General features: G+C 42.7%; 3 protein-coding genes across 3 annotated transcripts; 1 reads left to right on the forward strand and 2 right to left on the reverse strand.

Moving 5' to 3' along the window:
* Nucleotides 1-106: 106 nt before the first annotated feature.
* Nucleotides 107-1,838, reverse strand: si:dkey-237j10.2 (uncharacterized protein LOC568721 homolog). Its single transcript, XM_040120280.1, has 2 exons — nt 1,426-1,838; nt 107-1,193 (listed from the first exon to the last, which is right to left on the reverse strand). Exons 1-2 carry the CDS (start codon nt 1,592-1,594, stop codon nt 490-492), a joined length of 873 nt encoding a protein of 290 aa, XP_039976214.1. The 5' UTR covers nt 1,595-1,838; the 3' UTR covers nt 107-489.
* Nucleotides 1,839-3,601: 1,763 nt separating this feature from the next.
* On the reverse strand, nt 3,602-14,337 carry sh3bgrl (SH3 domain binding glutamate-rich protein like). The gene is made up of 4 exons (XM_040120281.1): nt 14,102-14,337; nt 6,755-6,940; nt 4,784-4,864; nt 3,602-4,378 (listed from the first exon to the last, which is right to left on the reverse strand). The coding sequence occupies exons 1-4, from the start codon at nt 14,144-14,146 to the stop codon at nt 4,343-4,345; spliced, it is 348 nt and encodes a 115-aa protein (XP_039976215.1). The 5' UTR covers nt 14,147-14,337; the 3' UTR covers nt 3,602-4,342.
* A 916-nt stretch (nt 14,338-15,253) lies between these two features.
* Nucleotides 15,254-18,747, forward strand: hmgn6 (high mobility group nucleosome binding domain 6). The gene is made up of 6 exons (XM_040119146.1): nt 15,254-15,489; nt 16,454-16,480; nt 16,669-16,698; nt 17,455-17,502; nt 17,615-17,734; nt 17,840-18,747. The coding sequence occupies exons 1-6, from the start codon at nt 15,475-15,477 to the stop codon at nt 17,885-17,887; spliced, it is 288 nt and encodes a 95-aa protein (XP_039975080.1). The 5' UTR covers nt 15,254-15,474; the 3' UTR covers nt 17,888-18,747.
* Nucleotides 18,748-26,358: the final 7,611 nt, after the last annotated feature.

The raw sequence follows: 26,358 nt of genomic DNA on the forward strand, positions 1-26,358 counted from the left end.
TTGAAATTACAATTGTAAATGTTATGGAAGATTTTAACGAAACCTTTAACTGCATAAGAAAAGATTCAGAACTTTCGGACATGTCAAGATGATTTCATGACTCTTTTATTTTAGTTTATTTACACCACAGGGGTTATATTACAGAAGAACACATGCTTATTTAGAGGGCCTTTCCAGTGTGCAGTGTGAATATACACTGGATTACAGTTTGCGCTATTATATTACCTTAATAACACACGCCCACTTACAATGTCAGTAAAATAAATTCTCATGAATACCAGGTAAAGTCGGCGTGGTGTAGTACAACGATCTAACAGCAGATGGCACATGAGAGCAGGTAAATCTCAGGCATCATTTCATTAAGCAATTAAACAAAGACATTAGGTAAACAGAGCTAAACAAAAATAATTCACATTTCAGTGTGTAAACTTGGGAGTGAAGTACAGAAGCAAAAATATAATACTTTTGCAGGATTTATTCATTCAGCTTTCAACATAGATGAGTATTGTCAGTCTCTGAAATCCTCAGAACAGGGGAGCTAAAGTTGGATGAGCAGGGAACTATGTTCTGGGCGCTCAGGTAACTAATCTTCTTGTCAGTTTCCCGTCCTGGTCCGTCCCCCAAACTGGCGTCCAGTGAGTCTAGCCCCTGCGGCTGGCTGATGGGCTGCGGCGGTGGCACCAGGCCGTGCAGGAGGCTGTTCCCCAGATGGGAGTTGCATCGAGCCAAGTTGTCAGTCAGGTGCTGCATGTACACCTCTTCCAGCTGTTTCTCCAGCAGCCCGTTCAGCAACGAGTTTGACATGGGCTCCAACCCTGATCCGGGCAGATCCAGGCTGATGTTCACGCTGGCCCCCATAACCAGATATCCCTGGTCTGGTATGGATGAAACAGGGCCCCCTTCTGGCTCCTGCTGGGCTGCCAATTCTGGATGACGGGGAACCTCAGAGACAGGAGTGTTCAAACCGTGCTGGGCGAGGGTGGTTCTCGGTGGGTTGTATGAGATGCGGCCCGAGTCAGCAACCTGTAGGTCTGGATACTGTTCCAGGAGGCTGCAGTTGTCTATGCAAACCGTACAGTCAGGGTCCAGGGTGAGGGCAGGTGAACACCCGGGAATTGAGAGGCCTACGGGACCTTGACGCACCACTCTCAGTCCCTGAGCCTGGGTGGATTCTAACTCTTCCTGGTTTGGACCTGATTACAGAACGTAAACTAGTAATTTAGATTATTTCAGTTTAATTTAGTTTGGTTTGACATTTTTGCTATGTGCTATGAACTCATTAGTAAGAAGGAAGAACTTTTTATAGTAAAAGGGAAGCAAGGGTACCAGACCATGTAAAATGAGTACGTGAAACCAATGCAGTACATTAGACTTTCCATTACATCAGGCAGTTTATATGCTACAACATTTAATAAGGCTGTTTACCTGCTTCAGCTGAATCCGTCGGGTTTTCTGTAGAGCTGGAGTCGGAGTGAATATAGTTGAACGGGCCCGTACAATGAGTGCGTCTCTGCGTTTTGTGTTGGTTGGAAGCAGAGGCAAACTTTCTCTCCCCCCTGTAAAGCAGCACTCTGAGAAAACCTTCAGCCAGCATGGCACAGGTGGACTGTCCTCTTCTTCGATTTCCCTCTTTTGCTTCTTCTGGTTGTCTGTCTTAAGTGCTCATGGCACAGGGCAATAGTGTGTGTAATTGCAAAGTTCTTCTGGCCTGTTTCACTTCTGCAACTGAGAACTGGCCCCTCCTCCCCCACTGCATACTTCCTTTATTAGTCTGTAACCGAAAATCACTGTTACAGACAAGCTGAAAACACTTAATAAGATAAGCTAAGGGGCGGAAGTGTTCAGTTCCTTTACTTAAGCAAAACACAATACAACTACCAAAAAATACTCCATTATTAGTTACAGTAAGTTAAGTTACAGTACAGCGATATCAGCAAAAAGTACTTAAAGTATAAAAGCAGTCATTCAGTCCCCTGTGACTGATATATAATGATATATTACATTGTTATATTGTTTATATCGCATCACTGTGTAAGTAGCATTTTACTGTTGTGAGTAGGTGAAAACTGGAGGTGGTTTTACTACTTTATACGCAGTTATTCAGTTTAGTGGCTCTAAACCTGGGGGTAGGACCCTATCTGAGGAGTCGTGAGATGATTCTTGGGTTAGGGAAAAAAGGAAAAAACGTTCTGCTACACAAATTTGTGTTCATGTTTTTGGTGTTTTCTCTCATTTCTGCTTTAACTGTGAAATATTGGAGAGTTTAATCTATTTGGGTCTCAAACAGTTATTGAGAAACCATGTTAGAAGTGTCGAAACATATCTCTTAAGTGGAAATGCTAAAAACTCATAGACACCTGACGAGGGCCCAACCGGACACTGTTTTTTTTTTAGAAAGTCTCAAGTAAAAAAAAAAACCTGAGAACCACTAGTTTAATCTTTAATAAATCAGAGTAGTAATGTGTGCATCTATAAAACCTCAGCTGAATATAGGTGCTGGATAAATAAAAATAAATAAAGTTGCAATGCAGGTAATATCTGCACACTGGTATCTCACTGATTTTAGTAGCAACATTCTGACCAACTGCAGGTCTTCCTCGGGCAGTATTATATGGGAGTAATCATTCTCACTATATTCAAATATATTCTTGTTTAAAGTAGATTTGGCATTGTCCGTATTAGTGTCAGTAGTGAGGAGGTAAGAGGAGGGGAGAAGGAGAGGAAGGCTAACATGAAAACATCTGGGAATAAGCTAAGAGTAGTCGGGTGCAGATCCACACAACCTCAGTGGGATCGTTTCTGGGTTGAAATGTCGCTAATAAAATTAAAAGGAGTTATAGTTCGAGTGTGCAGGTACTCCTTGTATTGCAATTCTATTAATCAATAATGCACTGTATTTTATAAGCTCATCATATGTTATTTTATGTAAAGTCTTAATCTGAAAAGCAAGTAGTTACTACAGCTGTCGCAAAAATTTAGTGAAGTTAAAAGTCAGCATTTCCATCTGAAATGTAGTGACGTATAAATATAAAATAGCGTAACATGGATATACTCAAGAAAAGTACAAATACCTAAAAAATGTACATGAGTATTTACTTTCCACCACCACGAAAGGGCTCTTTAAGTGGTTGGAACTTTCTGGGGAATATCTGTAGAGTATTACAAGTCAGAAATATCATGAACTCTATGAAACTAGGGGTGATGGCTTCTCTAAAACATACCTGTCTCTTTCAGTTTTTATATGTTAATGCTAATAAAATCACATATGCCATAATATCAATGAAGCACAGCATGTTGAGTTAATATATGTTCAGTGAGAGAACAGTCACATTCTGTAAAGATATAATCATTCATTGTACATAAACAGTTTGTTATGAGGAGGAAGGATTTATTTCAAACGTAGCTGACTGTATCATTATTAAGAGTTATTTCATGAGTATTACCAACGGGAAGGAGTATCGAGAGTCATGCTCGCAGTCTTATTTCTATTTTATTTTACGCAAGATATCAACTTATGTAAGACAGGGATTTACAATGTGAAACAGGATGCCACCAGCAAAATGAAACATCATTCCCACTCCCCCAAAAGACAAAAACAGAAAATTTAAAAAAAAAAAAAAAAAAAAAAAGTCAGTTTCACATCCCTATATGTTTGCAGACGTGTACATTTTGGCATGTATTATCAGTTTCAAACACATATCATCTCGTAGAAAAAGGTTTGCTATTAAAACAGCATTAAGACAATATAAAGTAAATAAAAACACAGAGAATGGGGTGTAATTGATAACTCTTACAGAAGGTGCTAAAGTTTTGGCGACGACACGACTGGCAGGAGCACAACATTTGGTTCAATGTTTCCAGAATTCAACAGATAAGACTTGTACTGATTAAACCTGTTGAGTTACATAAATGATTATAATGTTTTATGATCTAATGTGAACATGGATGACTTTCTGTTGGCCAAACAATATCTGTGTTGCATTTTTCAAGGTGTGCACATTTTCTTGTGTCTCAATCAGGAAGCTACAGATTCATGCTAATTGTTGATTGACATGTCATTAGGCCAATAGGCTTAGCAGGCTGAAGCTAATGGAGGGAGCAGAGCTGTTTTCAGATACCCATAATGCTCTGCTTTAGTACCTCCTTTCACTACAGCTGACAAGGCACAGCTGAACACAGAGTAATAAAAAAAACATACTGAAAAATCAAAACCATCCACATATTTATAAGCTAAGTGAAGTGTTGCTTCTTTTTTTTTCCTGGATCTTTTCCAGGTCAATCTAGGTCCAGCTCTGGGTCTAGGTCTAAGCCTGAGGTCTCAGGTAGAAACGGTGAAAAGCTGCTACTGCTGTGCTTTCTTCGCTAGAGCCTCAGCCTCCTGGAGAGAGACAGAGGGGGAGAACAGAAGACAAGAGGGAGAGAGGGAGAGAGCGTGTTATATTAAAATGGAGGGTACTGGTTTATATATCCTCTGCCACAGCTCAGAGGAAAACCCCTCTGTTTCTATGGTAACTGGCACACCTCCCTGAACTTCCTGTTGTGGCAGAGAGGAGGCACCAGTGTGCAGGAGTAAGAGGGAAAGGAGAGGAGGCCTGACTGGGAGTTAGATTATCATGAACAGATGTATTACGTAATGCGTGTGTTTTCTGTATGGAAATCACACCGTGAGGATAAATATATATTTAGGCACACAACCCGGTTTTACAGCAAATATGGTTAGGCTGTAAGAATGCAGTTCATAGACAGGACGGCTATCAGTGTGCCTTTGTGTTCATAAGCTTACCTTAGAGCCCGGGGGAGCAGTCAGACCCAGAAATGCATACACAGCGTTGTCCTCCCTGGCATCAAAGAAGGCCTCATAGTTCTGGGAAGGAAGAGGAAGACGCGGAGAGAGAAGTTCAGTTGCAGATCGATCAGCGGATCAGCTGGCCTAAATCTAAGGAATGGTAGTGTGGAACAGACTTTGGAGCAGCGCCTGAGGTCAACAATCTGAACAAGAAATGCCACAAGTCTGTGAGAAACAATCGAGGTTTTGTTATTTGTCCACCGACAGGCTTCAGTAGTCAATCTGATAGGAGGGTATTGTCTTTGGGAATGCAACCCAATCTAAACAAACATATTTACCCATTTACTGTTTGACTGTCTACAGTCTCTCTCATTCTTGATCCCTCACGCCGTCTCAGTCTTTTGTTTCCCTCCTTTTTCTCCCACACACGCATACCAGTCCACACACAAACAGATTTTGCAAAAGGGGCACTACAGCTGCAATTATTGTGGAAAATGCTGCTCTCTTTGTCCGTGACAGTCAATACAGCCCATCCCGCATGTGTGACTTCAATTGCAGCCATCCGTTAGCTGCAAAGCATAGTGTTTCAGTGCACTTGGCCTAAGGGCCCTGTGTCTATGGAATGGGAGTAACACAGGACAGAAAGTTAGGGTACATGTCTATCTGAGCTGGGCCATAGCCAGGATGAAATACTCAGGTCAGATGTGAAAAAATCCTCCTTTGCAATCCCAAGACATTTCTCAATAGCTAAAAAAAATTGTCTGAGAAATAAGCTTATTCGGTTTCTGCAGAGCGATAGATGAAAAGCTCACTGGCAGCCTCATATCTGTCCTAAACAAGTTGACGGTTAAGCTTACTTAACTTAGTTCAAAGACTCGAGGCAGCTGGAAACAGCTAGCCTAGCTATTTCAAAAGGTTAAAAAAAATTTGCCCAACAGAATCACTAAAGCTCAGTAATTTACCCATTATATTGTGTTTGTTTAATCTGTACAAAAAATAAAGTGCAAAACAACACGCTACAGTTTCAAGGGGGCCTGCTTATCGTTTTTGCCCTTCGGTTTTTGTACAGTTTAAAAAAACTAAAGGCAGATTAGGCAGATTTTGTTACCTTCAAACTGTTTCTCTCTGTTTCTAGTACTTATGCTAAGACTAGCTAACCAGCTTCAGGTTTATCAGATAAAAGAGCAGGATCTTTGCAGAATGTTGAACCATTCCTTTAATTTGCTGTTTTGAAACCTTTGCAACACTGCCAGGGAACAATTTTGGTCGAGAACCCAAATATTTTAAATTAATCGACAATTACTGAAACTGTAAAGCAGCCAAAATTCATTTTTTTGGCCACTTGGTGGAGGTGGGACAAGATAACATTAACAAATTATCACCTTATGGCTAACATAAGACAGCAGCCAGCAGTTTCTTTTTTTTTAAAATCCCACAGATATGGAGCAACGTTAGCATTCTGTTTTTGTCCAATTGTCAAATGTAAGGCCAATATTCATTCTCCTTTTAGCTTTGTTTACATCTCCACCAACTTCCAAGGGATATATCTGTTTATCAGAGAGAGAGCTTTTCAACTGAAAACAGCTGCCTGTTTTTTCCAGAAAGTTGATCTGATTGATGGGAGCAGTGAGAGGGAGCCAAAACAGTAAAGTTGTATGCTGTAAAAAACAAAATGATGGGCTCAAAGATGCTCAAATGCTTTGTAGAACTGCAGGGACCTGCAGATTTTCTGTGGGTTCTTTACTATGAGCCACACTTTTCACATTATACAGTTATTGGATCTATTATTTATGTTTAGCTTTAAACATATTTGGTCTAAAAACAGAATCAGCATTCAAAACCCACCATGCGTAATTTGTGTGTACTGTGCACATGAGCTTGATGTCCTCGATGTTAGCTACAGCTCTGTGTGTCTGCATGAACAGTCATGTGCCAACAATTCAGGGCATCTGTCTGTGTGTGTCTCACCCCGCAATATTTGCTTTCATTAAATATCTGTGGGGGCAGAGGGTTCCCCGTCGCCGGCCTGGACCCCTCCGGAACATTCTCTCTCATCCACTTCCTGTTGGCCTCATTGGCCGCGATGTCACACTCCTCGAACTCGATCTTATTGGCCGCCAGGAAGCCCATCACATCCTGCTGCTGCTTTTTGATCTGCGTGCGGTTGAGACGGGAAAGGGGAAGTTGTCAGTTAGATGTGTTAACTTCAGCCGTATGAGGAAACATATGATGGCAGCTCACCACGCTACCATCGGTCTGCTGTGAAAATAAGGATACCTTTTCTTCTCTGCCGTGAGAAATTACGCTACAGAGATCGCAGGCTGCTCTGTTACTAAGTTACCACTCGTTTGCTGACAAGTGTGTGAAGTGGTACGAGACTACTGAAGAGGATGAACTCGGGCAAGGCTAAGCAGGGACGCACTGTGTTTTATCAGCATGATAAAATCTCATTATCTGAGATTTTTATGCAGATGTAATTGTTTTTGACAGGCGCCCCATCCTCAAAAAGAGGCTGTTCTGTTGCAGCGCTACAACACCACATTTAACAAATTTAGCATTATTTAACAAACATTAACACTGTGTCACTTGTGAAATAGTCCACCAGACTTGATGCAAAACTACATGCTTTTCATCTAAGAGCCTGCAAAAAACTCAGTAGGAAATGACAATGTGTCAAGAATAACACGTGACATCGTATGGGGTCGCACCTTTTTTAAAGTGAACTATCAGGTGTGTCCTTACGTTGCTATGTCACAGGGTATCCCAAATACAGTCACACACAGAAAGAAAATAAAGATGCTACAGAATGGATAGAAGTGTATGTTTGACTGTATGTGTCATTCCTGCCTCTGCCTCTATCTATATGGATGTTCTTGTGTGATTTAGTGTATGATATTGTGGTCCAATGAGCTCTCAGTGGGTGTGTGCAAGAGGGAGGATGGCCCTACAAGGCCAGACGGAAACAAAAGCTCCTCTGGGACTCGAGAGGAGGTAACTGGTCAAACACGAGCCAAATAAGGCCTGCTGCAAGGAGACGCGCACATACAGCCTCTGCTGCACGCACGCACACACACACACACACACACACACACACACAAACACACACACATTCACACACCTAACATCAAACTAAGCCAATGTCATGCCAATAGCATAATACGGTTATACATGCAATAATGGATTTATTGTCTTCCTGTTAGTCCAGACAACTCCATGCGAGGGCTCCACCCGGCTTTATGGTGTGCAGACGAGACAGGTGGATTATTTGACGGCCATCTGCTGAAACAACACAGAGGCATGGAAATGAGGGAGTCGACAATGCTGGCAGATTACCCGTGGTACAGTTTGAATCATTTAATGGCAGTTGCACTCCTAAGGCCAAAGTCCTAAAAACCAACTCCCTCTCTCCACCTGCTTGGGACAAAGAAGCCGGGTGGAACGCCGTGAGCTCCCTTTAACCCACTCTGTCTCTCCAAACACACACAAAGGCAATCCTCTCTCCGACAGAAGAATCTGCACAGCCTCCTCTTCACACTCACTCCAAATCTTGTCTCTTATTTGACATCTTATTTGCATTGTACACAATGGAATAACTTGAATTTCAGTTGCTAAAATGACAAGTTAAACACAAGGATTCCTACACTTTTCTACTCTTTAGTCCTTCACTTTGGTGAACTCTGACCATTCCCCCAACAAGCCTGCATTGTATTGTTGCCAAGCAAAATTAATTTGTAGGGCAGACTGGCCACATGCCATCTGTCCCTCACTGTAATTGCACAGTGAGAGTTCTCAGCTCTGCCCCTTGGAGCCCTTCACATTGCTCTCTGCTGTCTTCAGTTGGAAACCTGGTGATTTTTTTTTTTTTTTTTTTTTTTAAATGGAAGAAACCAGACTGTCCCTGGCTGGGTGTGGTAATAAACAACTACTCATCTCTTGTTTTGTCTATTAGTCTGGAATGCTACAAAATGACTCCTCAGTGTCAAATAGATAAACAGAGTGAGAGAGAGGAGCCAGAGTCAAGCCTGCAGTCAACAGGCAGGACCTACACGCCTCAAATTTGATTTCCATAATCCATGCTTTCTCACAGCTGGCCTATGTATGCAAATATATATTGACATTGAGCTTAACATAATGTAGTCCTTTTGTCATTTTTGTTGACTGAAATATCTCAACAACTATTGGTTTGATTGCCATGAAATTTTGTACAGACATTCTTGGTCCCCAGACAATGAATCCTGATGATGTTGGTGATCCAGTGACTTTTGCTCTAGCGCCACCAGCAGATCAGAGTTTTCACATATCCTGTGAAATATCTCAACATCTACTGGATGGAATGGCACCAACTTCTGTACAGACATTCATGGCTCCCAGATGAAGTACCCTAATGAGTTTGATGACCCCCTGACTTTCCCTCTAGTGCCACTATGAGGATGATTATATGGACTGGTACAGACATTTGTGTCCCCAATCGGGATGAATTGTAATAACTTTGGCGATCCCCATTCTACTCCTCTCGTGCCATCGTCCGATCAAATTTAAATTTGTCCAATACTTTGGGTTATGACCAAAAATCTGCAAAATTAATGACATTCAAATCAGCCTCCACTGTACTTTGTGTGTAGCGCTAATTAGCAAAGGGCTAAACTAAGACTGTGAATAGGGATGTCCCCAACGACTCATTTATCTGTTTATTAAATGGTATTTTAAATTTTAAATTTAGACTAGTCGACTACTGTAAAATTAAGAAAACACTCAGAAAAAAGCCAAAATTGAGCACAATTTAATCAGGAATTAAGCGGGATCACAGCATCTGTGGTTTAACTATGTCATATTGGTCTGCCAAGTGTGAGTAAGGTCAGCAGTGCTAGCACCATCAGACTTCTTTCCTTGCAGGTTAACATCCACATGCCTGTGCTGAACGTGGTAATTCATTGCTAGATCAGAATACTGCCAAACTGTGTAGGTTTTACAACGTGTCATCTGTCCCACTTTCCACCTTGCTGGTTTACAACATCTGGACGGTAGTGTGGCGAGAGGAGTTCTGCTGTCTGCTGGGGCTGCAGCCTTAGCTAATGGCAGGAGGTTGCGCAACATCTTAGACACAGTTAACTGGCGTTGTACATTAACAAAATATCAATAAATAATTTAACCGACTAGTATTTCTGCTGCCGACTAGTGAGGGCAGCAACGTTTAATCATTTATTCGACTAATCACGCACATCCCTCATCGTGAGCATAGTAAACATTATACCTGCTAAACACCAGCATGTTAGCATTGTCACTGTGCTCATGATAGCATGCTGATGTTGGCTTTTAGCTCAAGGCACCACTATAAAGCCCTCACACAGATGTTAGCATGACTATAGATTCTCAGTCTTGTAATGTAATGAATTAGGAATATGACAATGTTGCCAGGTAAAGTGTCACACAGAAGTTTACTGAACTGATTTCAAATGTTCCCTTCTGATTGTAGTACACTGATACAGAAACTGCAGGAGAGAAAACTTGAAAACACTATCATTATACAAAAATCTGTTTTTTACTGTATATCGACATCAGTTTTATCAGCAATGACCTTGTGCTCTACTTATGTGTTGTCATATTCCCAAGACAATCCATGTATACAACCATGTAAGGACTGCAGCCATCATTACATGAATCACAAAAGAAAGCATCTCTGGAATGATCACATGCATTTGGTTATTCCTGCAACAATATGATCTGCACTGCTAAAATTTCAGATTCATTCAATAACTGCTATTTTTTTATTTATTCTAAACAGCAATCCACAGTTGCTACAGATTGGTTTTCTGTTATTTATACAGGGCAACAATACAACAGATCAGAAGCAGGTTTTAGAGGAACATAGCTATTGTTGCACTGAACATTATTTTTGACTAACTAGAACCTCAGTAAACCACAACTGTGGAAAAGGAATCTGCATCACATTTTTGTGGCCGCAGGGCATTGAGATGAGATTCCGACCTGATCAATCCCAGAAAAAGGTCAGAACTCTGGCATTAACAGCTGCCAGACAATGGCTGGCATTGATTGGATGCACTGTATCCACTACACCGGCTTGGATCAATATGGTGGAGACTGATTCAGTCATTGATGTTGACTTGGGGCTGGGGTCAGTTCATGTTCAGTTCACTCAGATGAAAATGAAAAGGCATTTTTCTTCTTTGATACTCTAAGACTAAATGACCTTTCTAATCCCTCTGGAGTCCAAAAGTTGAATGCAGGTAAATCCACTCTCTGGACTAAAGGAAACATGAATCAGCCCTAGCCCTGTGTGTTGGTAAGGGATAAAGGTTTTGTCTTGATTAGATCAAGTCCGATTTGTACTGAAAACAGTCACTTTCTGGAATTTTAACAGCAACAGTAGCCTCCACCCAATCCTGAGCTCAGTCAGCATTACAACATTGTTACAAAAGGGCCTTGCACTGCTGCTCTGGCTGGGTTCCCTCGCTGCTGCCTAAAGGTGAAACAACAGCAAAAGGCCGAAGAACGGACCTGTTATACAAACTAACTGACTCACTGCCAACTCAAGCCTGACCTATAGACCATAAATGACAAACCAACAGTGGAGAAAGCCCAGAAATTCTGAGATTTTGAGGTACAAAGCTTAAGACTTGGACATACACCAATGCAACACATCTGCACAATCTAACCAAGAGTCTCCTCTCAAGTTATTGCTGATTCTTAGTGTCTTACTTGTGGCAATGAAGAAACTGTACAATACTGTGGCTGCAGGCAGTAAATGTGGTCTTCTCACAGACGTAATTTCAGTTTGCCTAGCTGGCCTAGTGATCTAGTCTTGATACACGGCTGCAGGTGTGCATGTTTTTACATGTGTGGCTTTAAAAGAAATTCAAAGTTTGCTATTCAAATTTGGCCTCAATGTCACCTCAGGACCAGATGAAAAAGGCATACATGGTACTATTCTCTCAAAGATAGCGTATGTACAAATCTCGTAAGAATAATCTTTAAATTTTCGTCACGGCTAAGGTTTATTTAAGGATACATGTGTGTAGTATGACCAGCCTAATCTATTCACCATACCTGTAGATGGGAAATGTTAAGGAACAATCCTGTTGACATAGCTTGCCTAAGTTCTTCATTGTCTGTTATTACTATACTGTACTTCCCTCTAACAGATTTTTGTGCATTATTACACATCTTTTGTGAATCGGGTGTGGCTGTCTTATATTAGAAATTGAAGATTTTTCTGCCATCAAACTTAAAAAACAAAACATGGTTCTTGAGATGTTTGAGCCTTGATGTTACATAGACCCATATCTGATAACATTCTTCTGTTATATGGATCACATTCTGCATAAAATCAATGAATAGCAAAAGATATTAAAGTGCTTGAACACAAAATAGAACTTAATGGCTTTAGAAAATACATCTGTCTGAATCATGCCGACTATTGTAGCTTGCCAGCTGCTGAATCTGATACGTCTCTCTGGCTAACTGACCAGAAATCGTTTCCTAAGTGGAGCATAAGCCTTGAATGTTGGTTCTGAAACGCTCCTACTTGTCTCCCTGTTTTGGCTGTTGCTCCATTCACATGCTAAACTAGATTGGAGTGATTAATGTAGCAGCAGACACTGCTGGATAGTGGACTGCAAACCACATTGTTGTGTGTAGTCACTGATGCAATCGGACTGCAAGTTTGGTGAGGGCAGAGTTTTTACCACAACTTGTTAGTCAGTAGTGAATGCACTCCATTTCACGAACACATTCTCGCTGCATCATGGAGGGACATTTTAAAATAAATGCTGTATAAATCACACACAGAATGAGTCCTATAAACTCTATAATGTGATAGCACATCTAAATGATCTCAAAGAAATGAGTTACCATAGTAGAGAGGATCAAAATAAAACGTAAGACATAATGTGTTTATAGCAGCTTGCTTAGGTCAGTACACTGCTGCTGATCTGCAAACTCTAAAAAAAAAAAGATGCAGGGTGGAGATGATAATGGGAGTATAAGTGTGTCTATGCAGCATTTAAGAGTAACCTTGTGCACTAACTCTGGCAGACTCTACTGAAGACAGATCAATGAGAGGTAATGCATTTTCCCAGACAGGCTCCAGCACGGTGATGGCATCACTGTGCTGTAAACGCCAACTGCTCTGGCTTTATAGGAAGCTCCCGTCCTGTAAGAGTGCTGCTGCTGCTGAGCCTTTTGCAAATGCCGTTTACTGTACGGGCAATAAAGTAACTCTGTCCGACTAAAAAGAGGCCCTTTGTTTGATCATTTCCTCTGTGTGAGAGCTGTGAAAATAAGCCGCTTAATGAGGGCAAATCATCTTAAAGGTTACAAGTGACTTTAATTTAAGTGAGCCTTTTAATAAGAAAATTTGGGGTTTCTTAGTAAGGATTTTGATATTAGGCTGTTATTTCTGTGCCATTTACATTACAACACTTTCAAATTTGCACTGTTGAACATTTTAGTAGCAACCTTAACTATGAGAGACACTGCTTGGATTCCGGAAATGCTTTGCATCACAGATTACCTTGCAATAGCTGTAAGCACAATAGATCTGACTGCAAAAAGTGAACTCCTACTGTAGTACAGCTTAAGTCTAGGCTGATCCAGACCTCCATCAAGTCCTAAACAGTGCCTAAGTATTCCTGGGCTGCAGCTGCATATCTGAAAAGGGGCCCTGGAGAATTGCATCACCATCATTCCTCTCCACTCTGGAAGAAACTGGCAAATATGAAGCTGACGATCCTCCACGCTGCAGAACAGTGGAGCAAACATTCAACACTCTACTTTCTAGGGCAAGTCAAATCCCGACTGTCCCCTTTAGCAAACACACAAGCTGTCTGCCCTGGCATCAGGTGACAGAGTGGGGAATTTTAAGCACTTTATTGATTTTTTACTACACGCCTAAAAAAAACCAAAAAAAACAATAAAAACACTATGCAGTTACTTCAGGAAGCACTGTGACCAACCACAGACTCGATAGAAGTGTTCTCTATATTCAGTTGCCCTCCTCGAACTTCCTCTCTGCGTCTGTCTCTATGACAAAGTTTTTAAAAAAAAAAAAGGGCAAAGAGAGGGAGGAAAAGACTTTGAGAGACTCCATCTGTGTCCAAAGTCTTGAGGAGGGCAGAGCTGCGTGCTTACTGATGAGTCAGACCACTCCAGGCTGAGAGGATGACAGCCGGATGGAAATCAGATAGTGAGCTGAATAAAAGTCCGGCTCCCTTTCTGAAGCCTGACAAGCTGGATGCTGCAGACAGACCCAGCTCAAACCTCGCATACAAGAAGCCAAGCCATTCTTTTGTCCCTTACCGAAGTGGATCCGGAGGACGATGCTATGTACACTTTGATCACCATGTTAAATCCCTGACGCTGACACGAGTCCGGCTACGCAGCGGTTGGTCGCCCTGCTCCTCGCAGACACTTTGCGGGCGGATTGCTCGGCAGTGAGACAAAAACCAACAACAACAAACTTCCCAGGCCGAGAGGCGGTGTGTCTGTTGCAGGCAGCGCAGACTATCTGCGCAAATGCTCCGGTTCTCAGCACTGGATGGAGCTTGGCATTCCTCCTCCGCCTCTGCTCTGCCTCCCCGCCCCCTTCTAGCCTCTCTCTCTCTCTCTCTCTCTCTCTCTCTCTCTCTCTCTCTCCGTAGAGCAGCACACACTCGGAGACACGTACGCGCACGCACCGAGAGCCGATAGGCCTATCATGACGGCTCCACAGTTGAGGTTACATTGTCTGAATTTCAGCGGCGACCCCATTGTCTGTAAGCCAGACATTGACTATTGTTTTTTTTTTTTTTTTTTAAACGTTGCACATGTGCACCGTTGCAGGTGTTTCAGTACACGCAGGCACGGTTGCGTTCCGGGGAGGGGGGACAAGGTCTAAAAATCCGCTCTGGTGTGGAACACTTCTGAGCGCTTTTGTGTAACAGCACAGCCTGTGGAAGCGCCGTCTTGAGCAGCCACATTCATTAGACGGGCACTGTGGGCCCCCTGCAGGCGTCTGGGGCAAGCGACGCAGGGTTTCTCCCTGAAACGAATTTAGGAAAGCCGACTGACAAACACAAAAAAAAAAAAAAAAAAAAAAAAAATGTGTCGGAGAGGAGTGGGCGCCATATTGGACTCAAACACGAAGTGAATCTGTGGAGAAATGTCTCCTAGGTGGCTGCTGCAGATGTGAGCGCTGGCTTTTAGACGGGCCAGCGTGGAGACACGGCTTTACACCGGGGCATGTTACCCGCCGCCGGGGCCTGTGTAACGTTGCGTACAGGTTAGCCTCGCGGCCTCTCTGTCTCTCTTCCCTCTCTCTCTGTCTCTCTCTCTCACACACAGTGAACGAACACACTTGTATGAAGGCAACATGTCCTCGGATGCGATCCGTTCGTTCTCGCAGGCTTCCTCCCATCTCTCCCTGCAAGAAGCCATTCGCGCAGACCCCAGAACATCACCGGCTCCAAAATTCCAAGTGTTCTGCAGCCCCGAATGGCGTCACCTGATTGGCCGAGAGCCTATCAATCATGCCTTTAGCCGCACCCCTCCCCCCATTCAACCACTCGCCTCTCTGTTCCAGTGTGTTTACTACACTGCCGAGCATAAGGGAGACACTCGTCTTCACATGCACTGAACCCACTAAGAAAAACAGTTTTTAGTTGTATTCTTAAGAAAACCTCCAAGAGATCAGCATGCCCAAGAGAAAGGTACGTATCCTCGAAATAATAAAAATTGTTTGAGGGGGATATGAGCTATTAATGCAATGCAAACGATTGTGAAGACATCCCTCTGAGACATTACTTAATTATAACGCCATGTATAACCGTTATTTCTCGCCGTGGATTTTTGCCTATTTTCTAGATATAATGTACATTTTTTGTGTGTTAGAATGAATATTTTCCTGCGCGGACAGGGCCTTTAAAACGCGTTTTCGTGTGAGAGCCGCTGTCCTTTGGGGAGTCAGAAGTCTCTTTCGGTCTCCATGCAGTTAAAGCACAAGCAGCAGCCATGCTTTGCAGCTCTTGTCCACCTTCGTCGCCGACCTACCGAGAACAAACGCTTCACTTATCGCCGCTTCGCCGCCAAACCGGCCGAAAGTGCCGCCAGAAAATGCTTTAGTGCCTTTACTTTGCATTTTGACCGCAAAAACAAACATTCGCCGTCGCGTTTGGATAAAATTATATATTTTCTCTCTTTGTTCATAGTCCCAAATGGCTGCGATGGCGTGGCTCTGCCGCACGGTGGCGCGCGCGAGCCTTAGCAGGTCCCTCCCCCTTCTCCAAGACTCCCGCGCCAGCTTTCAAAACTGAGCCTCATGCATTGAATGAGAGAAAGAGATGGGGGAGTGAAAGGGAAAAGCAGGGCCTGGGCCCTCAAAATATGGCTCCAGAGGCCCGCATGGCTGAGCTCTCACAGCCTATTGCTGAAACCGTGCATTACCCCAACATCCCCGGACTCCAATCCATGAAATCTAGCTGTATCTGACATAAATTTTTGTTTTCGCGTGAAACTCAAAAGTTTTTTCAGCAGGCCTGTAATTATCCGTATTATGTGCCCGAAGCATTTAGCAGCCGTTTCCTCTTAATATAAACACCGGTTCAACTCCTGCTAATGCTGTATTTTAATTTTTTTTCTGTTTTAACCTGTTATATTTGTGTTTTTCCGGCACAGGGAACAGAAGGAGGAGAAAAGGAGGAGGTAAGAGGGGGACAGCGTGAGCAACACCTCATACACGTGATAAAAACTCAATTTTTATCAGTATGTGGGAAATGTATGGGCATTGTCTAGAAAAAAGTACTTCGGGATTGAATTCAAATGTCTGTTTTCCTGAATACAGTCTCAGTCAAAATAAAAGCCCCCTGATAACAGTCTTTGTTCTGTTTCAGCCCCAGAGGAGATCAGCTCGGTTATCAGCGGTAAGAAGACACACACACACACACACAATGTCACTAAGTTCATTAACATCAACAGATGCTGCTGTTTAACGTCTACAGGAGAGTAGAATTCTTAAAAGCGGTTACACACTCGTAACTAATTAGACCAAGCCAAGCATTGCTTTTAGAGAAGCAAAAACCACGTTTAGAAACATTTCTTTTCATGAACACTTGAGTTTGATTCCTCACAATAAAAAAATATAAAACTTGTTATTTTCACATTAACAAGCTTAAGAATCACCAAAGAATACTTATGTAGTGCAATAGATAGTAATAAAGTTAGCGGAAATAACCTCAGAGATGATAAAATAAATTATTCCACAATTAAAACTTGATTTATAAATGTTACAAAAAGTAAAAACAGCAGGACTGGTCACTGAAAACACTTGCACATGTATGTATTTGTAATATTAACTAAATACCAATAGCTGGCACAATAGAAGCTCTCAGAATCATTACTTTTGGTATTTTAATATTGTCTGAATTCTTTAATTTTGGCCGATTTAAAGGACTGTCGTATTAATGTTATTAAGCCTCTTACAATGTCTTAATTAAAAGCGGTTTTCTTTTAGGGAACATTTTAGACTTTAGTTCCTCTTCACCCATTTAAAAAAAAAAAGTGTCTTATTGGAGCCAAAGTCCTCTGGTTCTCTTTAGAATAATAAGGAAAGTGGTAACTTGGCAAAGAAAATACTTTAGTGTGTAAGTTTAGCTATTCTTTTCCCTTTCTCTTCGTAGAAACCGATCCAACCCAAGCCGGAGCCAAAGGTCAAGAAGGCAGCAAAGGTAGGTGATACTAGCCCTGATTCTGAATTAACCGTCACTGGAAAACCAATACAAGACGCGGGTAGTGTGTGAATATTCAGCCTGCTAACAGCTTGTTCTGTTGCCACTGCAGAAAGAAAAGGCTGTGAATGATAAGAAAGAGGACAAGAAGACCAAGAAGGCAAAGGAGAACGCCGAGGCAGAGGCAAACGAGGAAAACCACTCTGAGAACGGAGAGGCCAAGACCAACGAGGTGAGTGGACGAAAGAGTTCTCAGCCGCAGGAGAAGCAGGGTGTTATAGACTTAAGATGCACAGTATCAAAAGTTTTGACCTTGGACTGTCTTCTTGTCCCACAGGTGGAGGCAGCCCCTGAGGAGGCCAAGGAGGAGGCCAAGTCCGAGTAGCACCACTGCCCAAGCTTCCTCCTCCTCTACAATCCCCCCCCACCCTCCTCCGAACCCCCCAGCCAGCCAGCCAGCCCCCCCAAGTCTCTCACATGGTTTCCCTCCAAGGCGTATTGTTAACAGAGGAATATTTTTATCAATGATTTTATAAGTATCCGTACAGATTTTTAGCACAAAAAGCAAAGCTGATTATGGAGCGCCTTGCAGATTTGCAGTGGTCATATCAAGTGTCTGCAAGCAAGATGAACACACTAAAATCTTTTTTAAATGGCATTTCATGATTGTTGAAGGCTTGTTTGGTGTAGAAAGTGCGTCCCTGCCGGATTGGCTATGTTGTGAGTTGTGTACTCCTGTGTTTTTCCGCCCTTCCCTGATCTTCCCCCTCCTCTCCCGCCACAGATTAGACCTTCCTCCCCCTACAGTTCAGCCTTTATCCATGTTTTATTAACGGTTCAGCCATGTTAATGTGGGTGATTCTTTTAGACCTCTAAATGTGCAGTGAGTTCCCTTTGCTTCTGTCTCATGGTCTTGTTTTTTTTTTTTTTTTTTTTTTTCATTGAAATCGTGTTTTAAAAAAAAAAAAAAAAAAGCGTGTTGAAGAGTGTTGTCCATAAGAAAGAGGAAGACGAACATGTGAAACATTCCGGGAACAGCGATTGCCTCCGACCCGTCTCCTAGACGACCCTGCGTGTAAAACAGCTCCTGCTCCATCCACGCTGTCATGTCAGCTTTTCTAAACACTCTGGTTTTTTTAAAACGATTGAATTTGGAAACCTTCTCTGACAAATGCAGGTGTCTGGTCCCTCTCTTATGTTCTGAAATTCTCTTAATAAAAAGAAGTCCTGGGAATTTTCCTCGAATCAGTGACTCAAGTTTGTTTTCTTCAACAGATTTTGTATTGCATTGATAGAAGTTGAAGCTTCTACGTTATTACCAAATAGTCAAATTATAAACTCTGTAAACATGTATCTACAAACACATTCAACTTCAGTGGTACCTCGGAGAGTGCAGCTTAAAACTCCAGCACTCACTCTGTAAATAAATGCAACAATGTGCCATCTTGAAATTAAAATGGAAAGATACATTGTGGCCCGCGAAGGTGTGCTCAGCCAGGTTCATATTAAGTCTCCATTAACCACATGAGAGCTTTTCAGTGTTTATCTGTATAAGGAGATGTATACTCAGACATTCAATGCACGTAATAGCATTCATTTTAACAGAAGTGGATTCAGACTGATGCTGTGACCTCTGACTAAATAAAACACATCTGTAATGTAATTTCACCGTAGACAAATTCAACATTTCCTCTGAGAGTGCTGCTGAAGGGTAAAGATTCTTAATGGAGGCGACCCATCCTACGTATTTGCTTTGCCTGATTTAAGTCAGTATTTGTTAGCTGAGGATTTGGATCTGGATTGTTAGGTCCTCTGTAATCTTCAAAGCAGCACGATTTATTCCACAGATCCATAGGAAGGTCAGGCCAGCCAAAGGTCACTAGCTGGGACACTAGTCCAAGATTACCTGATAAGGAGTGTGTGACCTCCTGGGAGACATTCTCTTTCATTCATCATCTTTAAAGAATGATTTATCCTTGTTGTGAATCACTAAAATGGTCAAGTAAAGGACATTAGACTCAACAACTGAATGAAGGCCTCCAGTGAAGCCTATGTCTTTTATGCTCCTGTCTTGTAGCGTCAAAATACTGAGGGAAGTAATAGTGCTCTGTGAATCCCTTCCAATGGAGGCCGAAACCAACTTAAAGAGCAGACAGTGTCTATCCACCCAAGATCTTCCTTCCCTTTTGGACCTCACGCACTCATATTTAACTCTCCATGAACTCAGGCGAGAGCGCTGTGACGCATATCAACCTCAAAGCTCAAACAAAATATCGCCGGTTTATTTAGCAACATCATTCAAAGACAGCTCCACATTTTGTTTTTGCATTCAAAGCTGCATGCATCAGTTCCTGGTAGAGGCCTGGCAGGAGCAGGCATGAGAACATGCATGTAGCCTATTAGGCAAACAGAACGAATAGGCTTTCGCTGAGCTCTGTGTGTGTGCATTCGCCTCCAGCAGTCACAGTGTGTAAACGTGTATGTCTATGCAATCTTTCAAGCCCAAACCTCCCTTTGCTTAGCAATAAAATATGCAATGAGGCATTCTTAAAATTATATAGTGAAAACGATTCATAATCCCCTCTATAAAAACATCATTTTAAGGATTTGATGAGCTGCAACTGTCTGGTCAGGTCCTCTGCTTTACCCCCTGCATCAGCTGTTACTGTTAGTTTAACTATGATTCACTGCCTCCATTTTCCACAGAACATGACGCTGTCCTCGTTTTCGACTTTTCTTCCGCTATTTTGTGCAGCAGTTGCAGCTCCTCTGACCTGCATTGTCATGGCCGAGCACCGGGCTCCATTTTGTCGATATTGTGTTGTGTGCAGAGCGTTATTGCGGCGCATCACCACTAGATGGCAGCCTCGTCTCATCTTAAATCCTGCAAGCACGGAGGAACAATGCTCATGGTACCCTGTGGAGCTTTGATTAACCTTACAATGCATTAGCTGATATATTAAAAGTGTTATTATTCCTGAGGCATATTACCAGGATACATTGAATAACAGGAGGCAGATCATAAATTTCATCTTGAAAAAGCACTTTAAAACACCAAAAAGTGGATCCCTGCAGGCTTTCATCTCTTCATTCTTTCTTTTAATCCTTTGTCAACATCATCCATTTGATACATTTACTTTCCTATTTTACCTGTTTTCAACCAGACAGTTCAATTAAGAGCAAATTCTCAGGCCCAGGCTATGAATGCAGCATCCTCTGTGTGAGATCTACTGACAAAGTGCAGTGATCTAAAGGAAACTACAGGTAATACGGTATTGCCCCGACAGAAAGTTTCTGATCTCGGCCACAGTGGTCTCCCTTTTCCACGCCACCTTCTTTCATCTGTGCAGTCCTTGTGATTTTCCTCAGCTCTTACACCTTCACTGATGCGTCTATTCAACCTGTCACCTGTGATCAGCCTTCCGACTCGTCAAGGGCTTGGATACTGAGATGCAGACAAACACACGCGCGAGCAGACATACAGCCCCCTCCTAAGGCACTCTGACATCGATGAGCTAATTACTCCAATATTATTCTATGTTTTGTCTGTGCCTACTTGCTGCCTGGTGTGCCTGGACTGAATGCTTGTCTGCATGCTTAACTGTCTGTCTGACCATCTGCCAGTCTCCCTGTTTGTCTGCTGTTCATCCTCTTCTGTCTCCTTTCACTGTCTAGCCTGAGTAATCACAAGGGAGTTGTGCCCCAGCTGTGCACAAACCCCCAGTGTGCGCCGTCATCTCTCTGATGGGGTATGATATGTTGATAAAATAGCCAATTTTCCCTTTTTAACCATGTGCATATTCTATTCTGTCATCCCACACATTTCCAGGCCCTGTCTTCTCCCTGCACGCATCCATTCAACGTTCACAGCGTTCTGGTCAAAGTCTTGAACGAAGGACGGGTGAATTACTGTTTGTGTGTGAGGGACCGTGCGTGTTTGCACACACCCACACCTTCCCGTGTGCGTTGGTGTGTGTAGTATGGGGGGGGGTGTCTTGCTGTAAAGGATGAGAATGACCTTTTGCGGGGAAATGATTTAAATGATGTCCTGTCGTCACCAGGGATACTAGTGTGTAAATGTGGATGAGCATTTGTTGTGGAAAGAACGTCACACTTTGTACATGCTCTCACACATACACAATAGTAAGAGGACCATACACACACAAGCTGCCAACAGGCACAGGTTCACATTTTGTTTAAAAAAGCCTGAGTCAAATGTCCTCCCTCTAGACTGGACCTTAGTGATGCTTGAAATGAACAGATGTTTAGTGGCAAGGTTCTCTAGTATGCTACTCTGAGAGGATGTTGCTCTCTGGCTGTGTTCGACGGTTTTATTTATCTGCTGGGCCCACTGCACTCTATGGGGGTGGGATGTACAGGAGGCAGTGAATGGGAAGAGGCAGGGTGAGAAGGAGAGGAAGAGAAAGTACCGGGAGGTGAGGACGGGGGGGGGATGCAAAGAGGAGAGGAAGTGTGCAGGGGAGATGAGCTGGATGCAGATGGGGATCTATTCTCTCCATGCACGCAGACAAGATGGAAATGAGTGGGCGTCTGTGACGTCAATCAGTGTAGACACAAACACACACACACACACACACACACACAGTCGTGTCTCCATGACTTCAGAGGACATCACATGGACTTACATTCATTTCCTGGAGACTTACTCTAACCTTAACCATAGCTACTAATTGCCTAGCCCTAACCTTTACCCTAATCTTAAATCATGTCTTCACCTTAAAAGTTAATGATTTACCTTATGGGGACTTGCTTTTTGTCCCCATAAGGAGGATAAGTCCCCATAATGTCACTGTGTTAACAGATTTAGGTCCCCACAACATGAGTAATACCTGGACCACACACACACACACACACACACACACACACACACACACACACACACACACACACACACACACACACACACACACACACAGTGAGACACTCCCCTCCTCTTCCATTCCCATGCTAATACATGCTTCACTGCAAACAGAAGCAGTGCTACAGATCACAGGCATAAACATCAGCACGCAGAAAGAGACCCCCCCCCCAACAAATACAAACATGAGCATACGCACATTCAGACATGCAGATCTGAGTTTCAACCTTTGACAAAGCTGATGATTTCAGGCTATAATTTCTGTAAGTCATTCAGTACCTAGATCCTTTTGTTAAGTAAAAGAATCGTTATACCATTGTAAAAATACGCCAGTAAAAGTCCTGCATTCAAAAACATAGTCAATTCTGAAAGTATTCAGACCCTTTCCCTCTTATACTTTATTTTGTTGTACGTTTAATTGTAAATGGATAAATTTGCCATTTTGTCCATCAATCTACACTCAATAATCCCAAATCACAAAGTGAGACTGTGTTTTTAGAAATTTTTGCAAATTTAATCAAAATCAAAAACTGAAATTGCTCATTTGCAAAAGCATTCAGTTCCTTAATTCAGTACTTTGTAGAAGCCCCTTTGGCAGCGGTTACAGCTTTGATTTTCTTGGCTAAGTCTCTACAAGCTTTGAACACCTAGATTTGGGCAGTTCATCCCACTCTTCCTGGCAGATCCTCTCAAACTCTGTCAGATTGGATGGGAAACGTCTGTGAACTGTCATCTCCAGGTCTCTCCACAGATATTCTGTGGGGTTCAAGTCTGGGCTTTGGCTGGGCCACTCAAAGACCATCAGAGACTTGTCCTAAAGCCTTTCTCATAGGACCTTTCTGTATTCGGCGGCATTCAGCCTTCCATCAGTTCTGACCAGTCTCCCTGTCCCTGCTGCTGAGAAGCCCCCATAGCATGATGCTGCCACCACCATGGTTCACTGTAGGGATGGTATTAGCCAGATGAGGAGCGGAGCCTGGTGTTTGGAGACACAGTGCTTGGAGTTCTGCCCAGAAGGTTCAATTTTTGTCACATGGCTCACGTGGCTCCCGTCTACACACACTACCATAAAGGCCTGATTGATGCAGTGCTCCTGAGATGGTCATCTTTCTGGCTGGTTCTCCCATCTCTGCAGAGGAGTTCCGAAGCCCTGTTAGAGTGACCGTTGGGTTCTTGGTCACCTCACTGACCAAGGCCCTTCATGCCTCAGTTTGGCTGGACGGCAAACTCTAGGAAGAGTCCCGATGGTTCCAAACTTCTCCCATTTCACTATCATTGAGGCCACCGTGCTCCTGGGAACACTCAAAGCTTTAGACATGGTTTTATACCCTTGCCCTGATCTATGCCTCGCCACAATTTTATCACAGAGGTCTACAGAGTTCCTTGGTCTTCATGGCTTTGTTTTTGTCCTGACATGCAGTGTGAATTGTGGGACCCTAAATGTACAGGTGTGTGTCTTTCTAAACTATGTCAAATAAATTCAGTTTGCCACAGGTGGACAACCATCTCAAGAAAAATGACCTCTAAATTTTAAGGCAAATAATATAGAAATAGAAATATATATTAACAATTACATAGTTGCACATGTGCTGCTGTGTGAAGTTAGATAATTTGTAAACCTGTACACCATCCAGCTGCATGTACAGCTGTGCTGCCTTTCTTACGAAATTGTACCCCTCATTCTGTTGTAAATCTGCCTTTCTGTCTGCTTGATTGATCGCCTGTTATGTAAGCTTGTGTCTTTGTCACATGGCTAACATTATGATCCATTATGCAGCATTTAGTTTGCATAATTAACAAAGTAAGGTCTCAGTGACCCACAGGTTCCTAAAGGGATTTGATATTTAACAGATAGATAGTACAGACACCATACAGAAAACGTAATTGTCTCAAACTACATTCTGCATCAGTGCATAATTTGTATTGATGTGAGAGGAGTTTAAGTAATTATTGTACAATCTGAGCCTGAAAATCACACAGATGGGTTGAAGAAGTAGAAGTAGAAAAAAACAAAGGGGTAAGGGTTTTCTAATTCAGGCTCCATGTATGGCGTGTTTTTGACAAGTTCGCCTTTAAGAAATCATCCATCCATGTCACAGAGTTCTGACGACACAGACTTCTATCTAGAGAAATGAAAAACTATTTTTGAAACACTCCTCACTTCCTTCCCAATTTTGCTTTTAAGGATGAATTAGTGGATAAAGTAAGATTGCATCCATTTCTATGTGGGGACGGTGTGTGTGTGTGTGTGTGTGTGTGTGTGTGTGTGTGTGTGTGTGTGTGTGTGTGTGTGTGTGTGTGTATTTTTGATGAGGGAGGACTGGAGATGTGTATGTGTGTGTGTGTGTGTGTGTGTGTGTGTGTGTGTGTGTGTGTGTGTGTGTGTGTGTGTGTTTGTTTGTGTGTGTGTGTTTGGTGGGTGGCATTAGCACTAAAGATGCAGCAGCCACTTGCCTTGCCAACTGTTCATTTTCTTTGAGTAAAATGGTTTTCTTGGCTGTTTTTCATCAAGGTTTTTATCCTCTTGTACCCTCAGCTGGAAGAGGACTGAGTCATAGCTGTCAAGGAAGCAGGTAGGTGGGAGGCACACAGTGGGTAGGGGGGTGAGGACGAAGGTAGAGAATGTAGGTGGTAGAGGGGAGGGGAGTGGAGGGGGAGATTGTAGTGAATGAAAAAAAATTATGAATGGTGCATACTACGCATCCATTTTATTACCTGGTTCTTCTTCAGTCACAGAAACAGAAATTCTGTCTGCAAAGGAGCATAAATCCCTCAAAAATGATTTCGGCTTCTATTAATTATTTGTCAGTATGTGTTTTGTAATCACAGGTTTATTCAATGTTGACTATGGAATTTTATAATGGTATTCATAAACAAAAATCACACATGACACTTTAAAGGGGCTAGTAATCGGCAGAAAGTTACAGAGGCATTAATTTGGATGATAAGATGAATGGATTCAAATAAACTGGCTGGCAGCCATAATTATCTCAATTCACACTTTAGAAAGAACAACATGTTTCATCCCTTAAGCTTCTACTAACCCCAACTTGATGCTTTTGTTTGCATTTATACTGCAGAGGCTGCATGTGCCCGCAAGCTATTCCTGTTTAAACTCTGAGTTATGAAAAGATTTGGAAATCTGAGCAAATTAAAAGCTTGATGGATAAGCCTGTAAAAACCTGTATGTGGATTCAAATGGTACTGAGATGAAAGTCAGATCAAATGTATTGGCCAGAGCGTGTGACAGAACAGAAAGAGAGAAAGACAGATGTGTGGGTGATGTTTTCTTTTTGTTTTAGTGAGTTTGAAAATGTTTGTTGAGGGTGGACGGGTGGGTAGAACATTAGGAAAATGAATGTGCATTCAGGCGTCTGTATGTGCACACTTATACATACGTATGTGTGTGTATGCCCCTGCTCTGACATCACTGCTGCCGTCACAGCAGCCACTTCCCTGTGACTCCCTTGTGACTGAAGGCCTGACAGCCTCCCACGCTCTCCCCATCAACTCCCCTGCTCCTGCTCCTCTCGCCCTGCTTTATCTATAACCCCCCCCACACACACACACACACACTCACTCTCTGTCCTTTGCTTTCGGTCTCCCCCTCAACTCTATTTTTGCATCCATCCATCTCTCTGTCCACTATCTTTCTCTTTTCATTTCACCCACCTCCTTTTTCTTTTTGTTTTCATCTCTCTCCCCCTCATTTGGTGTGTGGGTCTCCCCTGTCTTCCGTCATGTTCTCTGCGCCCACAGTGTTGCCTGTCTCTGTCTCTATGGAAACCCCCAGTGGACAAGAGTGGCTTATAGGTCTGTGAGACACTGATAAAGATCCTATTAGATCACACGCTCTCTTTCTCGCTCAGAGAGCCTCATGCTTGAAACCTTGCGCATAAAAGTGCAAGCCTATACTGTGTGTAAATTGATGGTGTGTGACCATGTCACTACCTGCCTTCACAACCCCCCCATACAAT

This window comes from Xiphias gladius, chromosome 23 (assembly GCF_016859285.1).
Source record: "Xiphias gladius isolate SHS-SW01 ecotype Sanya breed wild chromosome 23, ASM1685928v1, whole genome shotgun sequence".
NCBI classification, from domain to species: Eukaryota; Metazoa; Chordata; class Actinopteri; order Istiophoriformes; family Xiphiidae; genus Xiphias; species Xiphias gladius.